The sequence below is a fragment of the Serinus canaria genome, chromosome 26 (genome assembly GCF_022539315.1).
Source record: "Serinus canaria isolate serCan28SL12 chromosome 26, serCan2020, whole genome shotgun sequence".
Classification (NCBI taxonomy): Eukaryota; Metazoa; Chordata; class Aves; order Passeriformes; family Fringillidae; genus Serinus; species Serinus canaria.
In genome coordinates this window covers 751709-765271 of record NC_066339.1, presented here as the reverse complement: position 1 = coordinate 765271, position 13563 = coordinate 751709, and the positions used below count along the sequence as shown (strand labels likewise).

The window sequence follows — 13563 nt, the reverse complement described above, 5'->3', positions numbered from 1 at the left end:
CCCCACCTGGTGCCTCCTGCACTCCCTTCCCATATTCAGAAGGCACTGAGCAACACTTGAAGTGCAGCGGTGATTAAACTGGTAGCTGGACTGAAAGTAGAAAGGGCTCCACTAAAGTGGGCTCAGGAACCAAAAATGTCTGTTGAGCTTTATAGCATTTCCTACAGTGTCAGCACACTGTAGCAGCGAGAAGCATTCCTCAGCAACTGGAAGGAATTGCTAAGCCCATAATTACAATTAAGACAGCCAAGTTCTATAAGAGAATACATCCAACCTTAGGAGCCACTGATGTCTCCGCTGCAGGATGGGGAAGAAACATTTGCCAAAGTGGTAGCAGAAAGCAGAAATCTACAGTCATCATCTCTCCTGGGAGACATGACGTAGCAGCACTTCTGACTGCGTGTCTGCTCCTGAAGAACAGAGGTCACGACATGCCTTAGAACTGAACTGCTGCTGACAGACAAGCCACTTGGAACTGATGGTGAAGTGCTGTGCAAGTTTGCGCCAAAAAGTAGGGAAGGCACCACAGGCATGACACAACAGCAATGGCTCACTGGCTGTTCCTGCAGAACTGAATGCTGAAGAATGAGGAGACAAGTGAAGTGGAAAGAACATCTCCTATTTCCCTCCTGGCAGGGACTTCACCAGGGCTGGTGGAGGGGAAAATCAGGGAGATAAGGAAATCAGGAAAATGCCCTACAAATTGTTAGTTTGTGCTCACAGGAGTATCCCAACCCTACAAGAGTCCAAGGCCAGGTTGGACAGGGCTTTGAACAATCTGGATTAGTGGAAAATGTCCCTGCCATGGCTGGAACAAGACAATCTTCAAGGGCTGCTCCAACCCAAACCATTCCCTAGTTCTGTGATTCTAGGAATGTCTTACAGTCACTGCAGAGTCAGAGGCAAGTGTGGCTAAAGCTTCCTGCAGGCCCACAACTCCAGCAGCCCTCCAGACAACAGCCCTCGTTCAACAAGATGGACAGGTGCTCGAGGCAATGGAAGAAGTGCAGATCCCAGGAAGCACAGACTTGTCCTGTTAGCTCCACTGTGCAGCACCAGAGCCCAGACCCAGGGAGGGAGGGGGAGGAATGACCATGGACCACTTTTGAGACCAGGTGGGATACAGACATGGCTTAAGAGGGAGCTGGTTGATGTCACTGCAAATCACTGTCAACTTTCAAATGTCATGGTGGCAAAGAGAGGCCTGATGACATGCAAACACCCCCCCACCCCATGTTAGAAGGATCCAGGGAACATCAGACATCTCAGCCTTACCGTAGCCCCTGCAAAGGCTGTGTAATAAATCTTCCTGACAGCCATTCCCAGCAGGAGGTGGAGCAGCCAGCGTGGATTTACTGGTGGCAAATCTTGCCTAACTTGACTGCCCTCCAAGCTGCCTGTGTGGAAGACAGGAGAGCAAGTGTGGTACACCTTTGACACTGTCTCTGCAAGTGTTTTCAACAGGCAGGAGCTGGACTGCAGAAGCAGATGACTGACACTGGTGAGACTATCAGGCTCAAAAGCTGTTCAAAGTCCAGCCAGCAGCTATTACCAGCAGCATCCCTCAGGGCTGATATGGGGTCAATACAAATCTATGTCTTCATTACCAAATTCAATTAACACCAATTATGGGACAGAGAGTGCTCTCACCAAGTCTGCAGATGATATCAAATGTTGTGTTGCACTAAATAGTTTATTTAGTTGCTGTTTGCACTGGGTGGTGGGAAATCTTTACTGAGTAGGTTAGGTCAGAATGGTAGGTTAGGCAGAATGGTTCTTCCCCTCCCTCATTACATGGTCTCCCCCTCACACCCCCCCTGTTATACACACCTGGTCTGTCCCATAGGTAATTTGCCCCTCCCCAATGGCATCCCATTGGCCCCGGTCCTCTCTCCCCCACCCCCATCCCCTAGGGTATAAAACCTCCTGTGTGAGAGTTCCATGCCCTCTTTTCCTACCTGGGTGACCTCATCACCAGAGTGTCTTGCACCAAGCCAAGAAACAGGATACTTGCACCCATGTGGAGAAGAGTGCCTCTCGTCTTTTACTTTCGTCTATGCGGGTCCGTGTGGGCTAGAGTCTGAGCTAGCCGGATTGGACTCATATAAGGCCCAGGAAAACCACGGAATACAATCAAACTGCTGGCATGGCTGGGGCAGGAGATCCTTCTCAGAGGGACCTACACAGACTGGAGAAAAGGGACTGATGGAGGGTTTATGAACAGAGGCACACAGTGTCCTGCCCTGGGCAGAATAAGCTCTTGCACCAGCACAGACTGGGGCAGCTGCCTGTAAAGCAGCTCTGCAGCAAACAACCTGCCAAGCTCTCAGGGAGAACAAGGGGACAGAGGCCAGACAGACACAATAAACTGTTTCTACAGACCATCCATACAACTGTCTGGAAGACTCTGCAACTCAACAGTGACTTTCTGCCTCTCAAAAGCCTTTGAAAGAGTCCCTTTGAACACAACTTCTACCTTTCAAAGCCTTGCAGAGTACACAGAATCCTAAAAGAGTGTGATGAGAACATCAGCCCACACTAAGTCAAGCTGGCTGAAGCATGGAGCAGATCAGTCAGCTTCCTGAGAACACTTCTTCCTGAGCATGAAGCCAGGGCAGAACTGAAAGCCAGCATCAAGTGATGGAACCAGCTTTGAAGGTTTAACAAAGACACTGCCTCCTTTGGAAGCAAGTCAGCAGCTCTTTCTACCTCTGTTCTAGAGAGCTATTTCAGCCCAGAACTCATAATTCTGCTTGAAATACTTGCTGCAGACTCTCAAAACCCACATCTTGCATTAAAAAATGGAAGATTATCTGATAATAGGCTAGAATGTAGCATTTCACTGCCATCAAGTTGCTTTGAAAGCATCTTGGCCAGTGGAATATTTTTTGGTAACACAAATGATTACATTAAAACAACGTGTCAGCCATACCAACATCACTTGTGATATTCATTAAAAGGCTCAAGTAAGGGCCTAGGGTTCACTACTGCAGAAACTACCACTGGCATGTTCACTTGAAAAAAAATTAAATCACACAGTTGGCAAGCGTGAAGTGTGTCACAGGTGCAGACATCAGACTCCTACCCAGGCACAGGATGTGCACCTCTTCCGGGACATGTGTTTGTTCTGCTAATGTAAGCAGTTGCTCAGATTTAGGTGCTATCCACAAAAACACCAAAGCTGTCTACACTGAATGTGTCATCTCACTTACAGAAACCACAGAGCAAATGGGGTAGAAAAAATGACTTGTTAGATAAAAATTTAGAACATTTCATCCTCCAGTATCACAACAGTATTTAAGGTAAATATTCTGATTATTTCTGTTGGAACAGGCAGGGTCTCTGTTGATGATGTAACTCAGAGCAATTATATATACATATATATATATATATACACATATATATTTGGGTATACTAAAACAATCAAAGCTCAGCACTCACCGCCAGCTGGGTTAGAGCTCCTCTGTCCCACCAATCTTCTATGGGGGAAATCCCTATTTAAATGTCTCACATAAAGTATCAAATTGTCAGAGATCACAGAATCCCAGGCTGTTTTGGGTTTGAAGGGAACTTAAAGTTCAACCAGTTCCATTCCCTGCCATGGGCAGGGACACTTTTCACAAGACCAGGTGGCTCCAAGCCCTGTCCAACCTGGCCATGGACACTTCCCGGAGTGGGACAACCACAGCTTCTTTGAGCAACCTGTGCCAAGGCCTCACCACCTTCACAGGAAAGACTTTTTTCCCAATATCCAATCTAAACCTCTTCCCGTTTAGCTTAAAAGTGTTCCCCCTTGTCTTATTGCTATTTGCCTGTGTAAAAATCCACTTTTTAAATAAAGTTCCTGCTTTTTATAATTGTCACTCAAGATAATTCATCATTAATAGCTGTTTTGGGTATGACAATCCATATGAATTGAAATCCTGGAAGATGCTTCATACTTTGACTTCAGAATGAAACCAGCAGCACTTCTGGATGCTTCAATTCATGCAAAAAGCCCATGTGGTGAACAGGGAGCAGCTCCCTATGCAGGCCCTACCAGCTTCATGCTGGTTTGCATTCCTCTGGGTGATGCTACTCTATTTACAGGTCCAAACTAAACAGACATAAGCTAGGTATGGGCAGAGCCCACACACAGTCACCTAATTTCCCTAAATCACTGCTAGAGTCCCCTCACTGAGCCAGCACATATGTTTGGACAAGCCTGGACCAGGACTTGCTGCTATCCCACCATTTCAGACGTAAAACCCATCAGTCTTTGATACAAAATTGCATTAACTGATTTATAATTTGTCATTAACAGCAGGGAATGACAAATTATAAATAGGAGGTGGCTTCAGAGAGATTCCAGAAATGGATGGTGAGCAATCACTGTGGCAAATCAATGCTCTGGCTCAGGGGATCAGACAGGGACCAGGTTTAGTTTTACCCTGAAAAGGCAGTGACACATAAAAAGCTAATGGCAGGTGGTCACTCTGCATTCTGTACATCTCACAAAGATTTATGAGCAAGGCTGAACACTGGAAAAGCAAGGCTGAAGCTCCTTGTGTCCCTCTGCAAGGTCAGCTTATTGTATTATAGAAACATTTCTAGTGAAACCCCTAGAAGTCAAGAGAGGCCTATTTTGTCCAGCCACAGGAAAGAACTTACAAAAATCCCAAACAAATCAGCATTAAGAAAAATAAATCATACCATTTACTCTTAAGGAGTGAATTTTCAGTTATTTTGGTTGTTTTCAGAGCCCTAAAGACTATATTTAAACTTGGGAGTTTAATGCTGGAAGGAGACTGATTTTTCCAAAATTTATTTAACAAGGAAACTATTTAACAGGAGAACACACAAATGTATCTTCTAAAATACTGATCACCTGCAAGCACTGCATGTTATAATTATTATGAATGAAAACTGACACGAAAAATTTCATAGGTGTTTAAATCAGGAATTTTGATTACCTTGACTGCCAGCTTGATGTGAAAAGAGAAGCCTGACTCCCAGGATCTGGCTGTTAGCAACGTGTGGTATTGTGCTCATTAGGCTGGAAATGCAGAAAGCAAATCTCCTCTGAAAAGCATTTGAAGACTTAGGTGTTTAAGAAAGGTGGTGTTTCACTACAGTGAGAGGGGGAACATCTCCGGAGTGGAGGGAGGAAATAAAATTTGTCTCCCTGAAGCTGTGCACGTTGGAGCTTCATCTCACAGCCATGCTCTGGGTTCCACTGCTTCCATTTTAAGTTCACAGCAGTTTGAAACATCTCTGCACAGGCCTGGACAGACTATACTCACCATGAGCTTGTTCTTAAGTCCATTCATGCTGAAGTTAGCGTCATGAAAATAGGCACCTAAATCCCCACTAAATCGTTCTTTCATAGAATCACAAACTGGTCTGGGTTGGAAGGGACCTTCAAGTTCATCTCACGGAACACCCTGTCATGGACAGGAACACCTTCCACTAGGCCAGGCTGCTCAAAGTCCTGTCCAACCTGGCCTCAAAACTTTTAGCAAGTGAAATTTTCCTGCTAAGGTCCATGGCCAGCTCCTCAGGAAAGCTGCACCTTTCCTCCCCGTGCAGATCAGTTTGCTGCAGCCCAAGAAAGGAGATGGCAGGGACAGCTGTGGCACCTCCCTTTAGAAGGACGGCTGAAAATAAACTGCAGACTCAGATCCCAGGATTTATACTGGGCACCCTCAGCGTGCTGGGGCCATACCATCATCTCTAGGTCAAAAAGTTCACTCAGCTGGGGATCCTGTCACTGCATAGCAGGGGCTGCCATTCCCCTGAAAGGCTCTGGGTTTCTCTTTCATTCTTTAACCCCAGCCCTCTGCAAAAACACAATTTTTTTAAATACCATGTTTCAGAATATTTCATGCTCCACCTGCCCTCATTTGTATTCAAAAGTTAAAAAGAATGAAATATAAATTTATACAACCACTTACATAATATTCCCCTCTCCTAACTCTCTTAAAACTGATTGCTCTAATATGCACAGTCTGACAGGCCTTTTTGACTTATGGTATATAATAATCCTCAACTAGGAGCCAGCATACCAAAGTCCTATATTTTAATATTAGCCAGTTATTATCTCAGTATATTACAAAGGACAGCACTTGTGATGTCTCACAAGCCCCACAGTACCTAGTCTGAATTCTAAACCTCTAAAACTGTTTGAAATAGAAACAGATCCCAGCCCAAACACTCCCCGTTAAAATAAGCAAAAGACATTATAAATAGCAAAAAATAATGCCAGGATGATGGGAGCTTCATCTAGGTTACAGCTGAGAGTTCTGCACATAAATGTACTGAATGTTTGAGCACAAATGCTGAACGTTTCCAGCCATGCCAGCAGGAGCTGCAGTACCCTGTGCTGCTGGAGCAGGGACTGTCCAGGCACTGCATTCATTGCTAATTCCTGCATTTCTGCTGAGCTGGCTTTCAATCTTATCAAGCCATGTTGATTCAGACAAGTATGCAGCATGGAAAACTTGTCTCCATCTCTGATGTAGGCTCAAGAATTTCATTTGCACAAGTCAGAAAGCTTTCAGCACACATTAGGTACAACAAGCTTTCCCTAAAATATCTTTGCTTTCCAAATGAGCTTTCCATGTGAGACCAGTACTCCAGACTGCCCAGCAGCTCTAGTGGAGATGAGAACTTTTCCACAGGCAGCACTACGGGACCAGGGTCAGCATTTCCAGCTGCTGCCATGAAGGAAGTTGTTGCTGCAAATCCCACCAGCTCCCTTGCTCAGTATTAATGGGGAGCAGCGGAGCCTGACGCATGGAATCACTGGGTAGGATAAACAAAGGCTGAGGAAGGAAGCAATGAAGATGCACATTTCCCCTCCCAAATACCCATTTACTTACTAAAATGCAGTTTCCTCCCAGGCGCCCAGTACTGAGTAAATGATGTGCCTGACTTTGGTTTCCATAAGCCAACCCAACCAGTAGAAAGTGCCCCAAACTAAACCAGGGGAAGGTTTCCTGCCCTGCTGCCAGGAGTAGCAGCTCTCCCAGGCTATAACTGCAGCTCGAGGGTAGCTTATGTAGTCTACAGTTAATTCTGCCCACTCAGGAGATTGCTTGGAAATAGAAATGCCAGGGAAAGACAATTGAACCCTTCACGAAAACATAAGGCAAAACAGGGACTGAGTAAGCCAAAAGGAAGAAAATAAAAGCATGAGGTTGATAAAACAGCACTTCAATTTTTAACTATTTTGTCTCATAAATTCCTTGTGTATTGTAGGCATTTTCCAAGTGATCTCACTTTATTCTGAGCCCTGTGGGATGGTACATGCTACTAAATTCCCATTTATAAATGAAACCCAAAAACCCCATTCCACCCCATTCCACTAGTGATAAACCCTATTTTTGACAGTACCATATTTAACTTTGATGAGCAGTGTTACATGCAGCACCAGAAGATTGCAACTTTTATTTTTCCTGGCAGAAGAACACCTTCAGAAAGGAACTCTGCACAGCACAGTGGGAAAGGTATGACTCTCCCTAGATAACCTTCTGTTCCAGGAATGAATGTATTTTTAGGCAATGTAGCCACCCAATCTTAAAAAATGCAGCCTGATTTATGATGCTATCACTACCAACTTAAGATCAGAAGCTGAACTACCTTAAAACACAGCTGTGATATCCCAAAGATGGGGCTCCTGAACATTCATTCCAGAGTTACCATGCCACTGTAATTGTGTTATCTCCTCACCTTTCAATGCACAGACTGGCTGCTACCTTTTGGTGATTAAGAAAGTCTGTGTCCAGAGAAGGGAAGAGAGCTGGGGAAGGGGCGGGAGCACCAGGAGCAGCTGAGGGAGCTGGGAAAGGGGCTCAGCCTGGAGAAAAGGAGGGTCGGGGGGGACCTTCTGGCTCTGCACAACCCCCTGACAGGAGGGGGCAATGGGGGGGGGTGTCATCTCCCAGGTAACAGAGACAGGATGAGAGAGAACAGCCTCAAGCTGTGCCAGGGGAGGTTTAGATTGAATCTTATGGAAAAGTCCTTGCCAAAAGGATGGTCAGGCCCTGGCAAAGGTTGCCCAGCAACATAATGGAGTCACCATCCCTGAAAGTGTTCAGAAAGTGTATAGCTGTGGCACCGAGGGACATGGTTTAGTGCTGAACATGGAAGTGGTGGGGGAATCCTCTCTTCCTTCCCCCCTCAGTCTCCAGATTTTGTTCCAATGCTAGCACCTCAATGACTCTTCCAACCATCCCCAGACTGCTGTGATAGGCAGAGTGCTCTCTAATATCTCTGTCTGGTTTCTGGACCGTCCAAAAATTCTGCTGCTACCTGCTTTGTTACAGCTGCACACAAACTGTATGAGGAAATTTCAAACTTACTGAGCAGCAACTGAAAACTGCCCAAACCTTTTGACACAGATGCCACCTTATAAAGCTCTGAGGACCCACCAGGCATGCCTGCAGTTTTACAGCTCTGGCTCAGAAGGACAAATAAAAACTGAGAATCACAAACAGCCTCCACCTAACCCAGAGTTACTGCACAAAGTACCTGACTATTCAGGAAGCAGCTCCTGAATTATCACTGGTACCCAGCACCTGAAAACAAAGTCAACAGCGAGCACCAAGGTACTGCAGAGTACTGTAAATGACACAGGAGTTACTTCATGAGCAACTCACTTCTCCTTGGAACAGGCCAAAGGGAAACAGAGAGTAAATCATCAAAGGGCAGACAGAGGATAAACAATCTTTGCTGTCATCCTTAGTGAACCAGTCCTTGAAGACAAACAAGCACTGCTATTATTACACTGGGAGATGCTTTCCCAACTAGAAGCAGCAGAATGTTTTTCCCTTAAGACTCAATTTTCATACGAGTTTACTCTTTGGTTTTATCTGTCACCCAGGAGACAGAGGAGCAGTTCATACCATTTCCCACCACCTGCAAACACCAGAGAAGTTCAACGGCCACCAATAGCTAATTTCACCAACTGGTAGCAGTTTTCTTGATGATTTCTAAACATTCACTCACATTTAACTAATATCTCCCTTTCCATTCTGCATTAGACACAAAACCATTGTCAAAAATAATTCAGTGAATATAATTACGTTAATTATTGAAAATACAGGACTGATGTCCCTCCAGCAACATTCTGCAGTCACTGAGGTAGACAAAGTACAGCTGAAGCCACCATACAGGTTCCAGACATGGTCTGTGTGGCACCTGATGCTTCCAAAGAGGGCAGTGACACAGGCTGCAGGCTCAGAAACATCACTTGTAATTTAAAAGGTTATTTTCAAAATACAGCTTTGTGGCTATAAATAGCCAAGCCAGCTTCTCACACAGCAAGTACACAATGGGTCTTAGCCACAGTGGCCCAGATACCAGAGTAATTTTACCTTTGTGAACACACAGAATATTTGGGGCCACCCTGCACTTCAAACAAACTAACCTGATCTGTACGATTGGTCCTAGGTTTTGTGGGAGCAGCTGCTGAGTCTGACAAATTAAGTCAATTGACTTGGTTAACCCTTCCATTACCTAAAAAGATCTGATTGCTCATCCAGAGCAAGTCTCATGTATTAAATTCTTTAATCAAAGAAAAATATTTTACCTGATCTTTCTGTCAACAAAGACAGCTCTTTTCAATGAGTATGATTTCCTTCTGCATTGTGTGGCCATTTGGTTGCACAGGTATTAAAACAAGGGCAGACTGTCACTACCATCTCCCCTGTAATGTAACATTGTGTTTCTAATACTAAAGAGAAGTTATTTAAATATCCTCACATGTACTACATCATTTCAGCTGTCAACCAGTGCTCTGGGGATCCCCAACCTAACTGGCCTTGGCTGATGCTTTACCATAGGCAGCATTATTCTCCAAGCAACATGAAAACAAATCTATTTTGGAGAGGTTCAGAGAAAGAAACTCAAAACAACCTCCCTGACCATGCGAATAAACATTTTCATCTGATAGAGATTTAGAGACTCAGGATACACATGCAGAGAAAAACCTTTAACAAAACAGTGTTTGTTGCATTTGGGTGTGCAAGAACATCCTGTCACTCCTCAGCAAAACTGTTCTTACATCCATGGGACATTGGAACAAAGTTTTTATTCCAATCACAGTAAGGTCACCCTCTCTTTCTGTCAAGTTTGTGAAGAAACACTTCACGTAAGCAGCTGGCTGGTACTGCCAGCATCTGCTCCACCGCTCACTCATCCAAGCTCTTCCAAGTATCAAGCCCTAGGTGTTACTGGTCAGTGTCACCTGATACTGTGCTCCTAAGGCACATTTGATACAATTCTGTATCCTTTAGGTATACAGAATTCAATTTGCAGCCTGCCTGTCAATACATGGTCTGCCACAGGCTCCAGGAGTGTGACCTTGCTGAGCTCACTGCCTGCCATCAGAGTCCAGCTCACCAGACACCTCACAGTACTCACAGCAGCAGGAGAGCCAGGCCATTCTGAGGGGATCACAATCCATTCTGGCTAGAAACCCCTCATGAAGTCATCGCAACTCTACCATGTATCCGCCTTAAATTCAGCCTTCTTGGCTGTCAAAATGCTGTGAACAACCTGCTTTTCAGTGGCTAGTTCTTACCAGTGTCCACAGGACTACTTATTTACCCGATAATAAATGTACACGCCCTGTACTGGAAGCTACCAACACAGGGCAACTTATTTGCTATTGCTACACCAAACTCCACAAATAACCAAGAAAAAGGCCCATCCATTACAAAGGTCACTGCTTTGCCAGCTGAAGTCTTATTTAACCTGACAGTCTGTAAGCTTGCATGCTCTTTACTTCACTACTTATTTTTGGAAGCCTAAACCAAAATGAATACATCTCCCTGCCCCTTGCCCCCTGACAGCTGGGAGCCAGCAAGCTCCTGAACCACCTTGTACACGTCCCAAATGCTTCCATAACATCAGTCCAGCAAAGAAGAAATCCTGATTAACTCAAGAACTATCCTGCTATTTGTGCTGTTAACACATTATTCTTTACAAACACATTAGTTCCAGATGTTATTCCTGAACTGTGCTTTTTTCCCCACTCCTATTGCTATACTACATGCTTAATCTACACTATCTTGAGCTAAGAAAATTTTCTTCAGGAAGTTGGCCTGGATCCAAATCAGATTCATTTCGCTGACCAGATGCCCCAATCTGGGACACTGATTTCACATGCCCTGCTAAATCCTCAATCAGTCTTGGACAGCAACAGGTTTCCCAATATTCTGTGGAGGCAATTTTACATGTTCCCTTGCATTCCTGCTCATTTATACAAGGGCAGCCAAAGCTATGGATAGAGCACAGCACATGTTTCTTGACAGTCAAGGCGTTACTGCTCTGCAGCCAATTCCTGCAACCACTTTGTACCATCTTCACATTTGGATGAGTATTAATAGAATCTATGTCGCTTATTGGCCATGTGGCCACTCTCTGCTCCTGGCCAAGGAGCAGTTTGGGGAGTTTCAAACAAACTCTGGTAAAACACAACACAGGAATTGGCCAGACACCCCTGATCTTGCAAAATTCACACTCCTCCAGGGAAACCTTCCCAGCACTTCAGGGACCCCAATCGCATCCTACATTTTTAAAAAATTAATAAATTGGATGCCTGGTCAGGCCCGCAGCCCTGCCAGCCCCCGCTTTATTTCGCTAATTAACCTACTTAATAACCCTGTGAAAAGTTGGTACATCCCACTGGAACCGACTGGAACCACCTCGGTCTGTTCCCTGACACAGGCTGAACGCGCCGCACGGGGCTCGAACCCTTTGTTTACCGACAACCCCGGCCGGGGCTGCAGGTTCCGCTGTGCCCCCCAGCCCGGTGCTGACCGAGGGCATACACAGCCGGGCCGCCTCCCCCGTACCTGGTGCAGGGCTGTCAGCCCGTCCACATTGGTGGTGTTGATGCGGGCGCCGCGGCCCAGCAACTTCTTCACCTCCTCGGTGTCTCCGCTGGAGCAGGCGGCCAGGAACACGGCGCCCTCTTCGAAGCGGACGCGGGACCCCCCGGCACCGCGGTGCCGGCCACGGCCGCCCGCCGCCGCCACCGGCTCCTGTTCGGTCAGGGAGCCCTTCCAGCGCCGCAGCTGCTCGGCTCGCCGCAGCCGCGCCGACTCGGCCCGCTTCCCGCCCAGGTGCTCCGGCTCGGACATCGCCGCCGCCGCTCTGAGGGCCGCGCGGGGCCGCGCCGCGGTCAGCCCGGAGCGGGGCGCAGCGCCCCCGCCGCCATCTTCGCTACGCCCCCACCGCCGCTGCGCCCGCGCCGCGCGCGCCCCGCGGCACCCCGGGACATGTAGTTCGGGCGGGAGCGGCGCCGCACCTGCCCCGGAGCGGCCGCGGCTCCCGACGGCCCCCGCGCGGCGCCGCACCTGGGCGCGACCGGGACTACAACTCCCGGCGGCCCCCGCCCGCGGGCGTGGTCGGGCGCCATTGCCGTGGCTTCTTCGGATCCCGCCCTTCCCAGAGTCACAGACGCCGGCACCGCTGAGGGTGGGGAGGAGCTGCGGGAGCATCGGTATCAGCCTGTGCCCGACCGCCACCTGGCCACCCAGCCCAGAGCACTGAGTGCCACGTCCAGTCGTCCCTTAGACCTAGTGCCTTGAGGTATGGAGACTCCACCACTGCCCTGGCCAACGCCTGACCGCCGTTTCCGGGAAGAAATTCTTACTAATATCCAACCGAAAGTTTCCCCTGGCACAACTTGATGCCGTTTCCTCCTGTCCTGTCCCTGCTCCCAGGAAGCAGAGCCCGACTCCTCCAGTCTGTCCCCTCCTGTCAGGAGTTGTGCAGAGCCACAAGGTCACCCCTGAGCCTCCGTTTCTCCAGGCTGAGCCCCTTTACCAGCTCCCTCAGCCTCTCCTGGTGCTCCAGACCCTTCCCCAGCTCCGTTCTCTTCTCTGGAGCCTCGGGATAAATGTCCCGCTGCCATCGGGACGGACAAAGGGGTGCGGAGCTCCCAGAGCGGCTCGGTCCAGCAGCTGCCAGTCTAAAATCAGTCACACAAGTGGCTGATTTTATTGAGGAAGTGCCGGAACCTGTAGATTTGCAAGCAAGAACTTAGCAATAATCACCAGTAGGTCTGTGAAAACTCTCTAACCCTGGCACAAAGAATATTTAAAAAAAAAAAAAAGTATGGAATTCTGAAACCTTCATGAAACCAAAAAAAGCTCAGAAGGCAAGAAGGCTTCTCAGAACTTTGTGCAGCTCTTCCACCACACTAATACAGGATTTGTGCAAGGTTACAGACATTAGAGAATAAATACTACAAGAAATTTTGATTATCTGGGTATTTAAAGATGTATTTAAAGAATCCCTGGGGAAAATAGCGGGGGACAAACGTGCGTGATCGCATACATTTAGTATTTCAATGTCTGGCTTCCCTGGTTAACCCCGAGCCCGGGCGTCCCGGTAGGCGAGCGGGACCTGCACAGCCCCGGCCGCTCCTTCCAGCGGGACCTGCGGAGCTCCCCCCGGCACAGCCCCGGCCGCTCCTTCCAGCGGGACCTGCTGCAGCGCTCAGGGCTTGGGATGAGACGTTTGCCTTGGCTTCGTTGTGCCTTCCCCGAGCCCCCTCTCGTGGCTGCGCGT

At 47.5% G+C, this 13563-nt stretch overlaps 1 protein-coding gene across 11 annotated transcripts in view; it reads right to left on the bottom strand.

Moving 5' to 3' along the window:
* The window catches only part of PPP1R12B (protein phosphatase 1 regulatory subunit 12B), a 134224-nt gene extending 122027 nt beyond the window's left edge, over positions 1–12197 (bottom strand). For 4 of the 11 annotated variants that reach the window (XM_030231071.2, XM_030231075.2, XM_030231079.2 and 1 more), the window contains exon 1: positions 11841–12196. In XM_030231071.2, the coding sequence (XP_030086931.1) occupies positions 11841–12128 (288 nt within the window). In that variant the 5' untranslated portion in view covers positions 12129–12196. Of the gene's footprint in view, positions 1–11840 lie in introns of all 11 variants that reach the window. The other 7 variants (XM_030231072.2, XM_030231081.2, XM_030231073.2 and 4 more) reach the window with 6 other exon arrangements.
* Positions 12198–13563: the final 1366 nt, after the last annotated feature.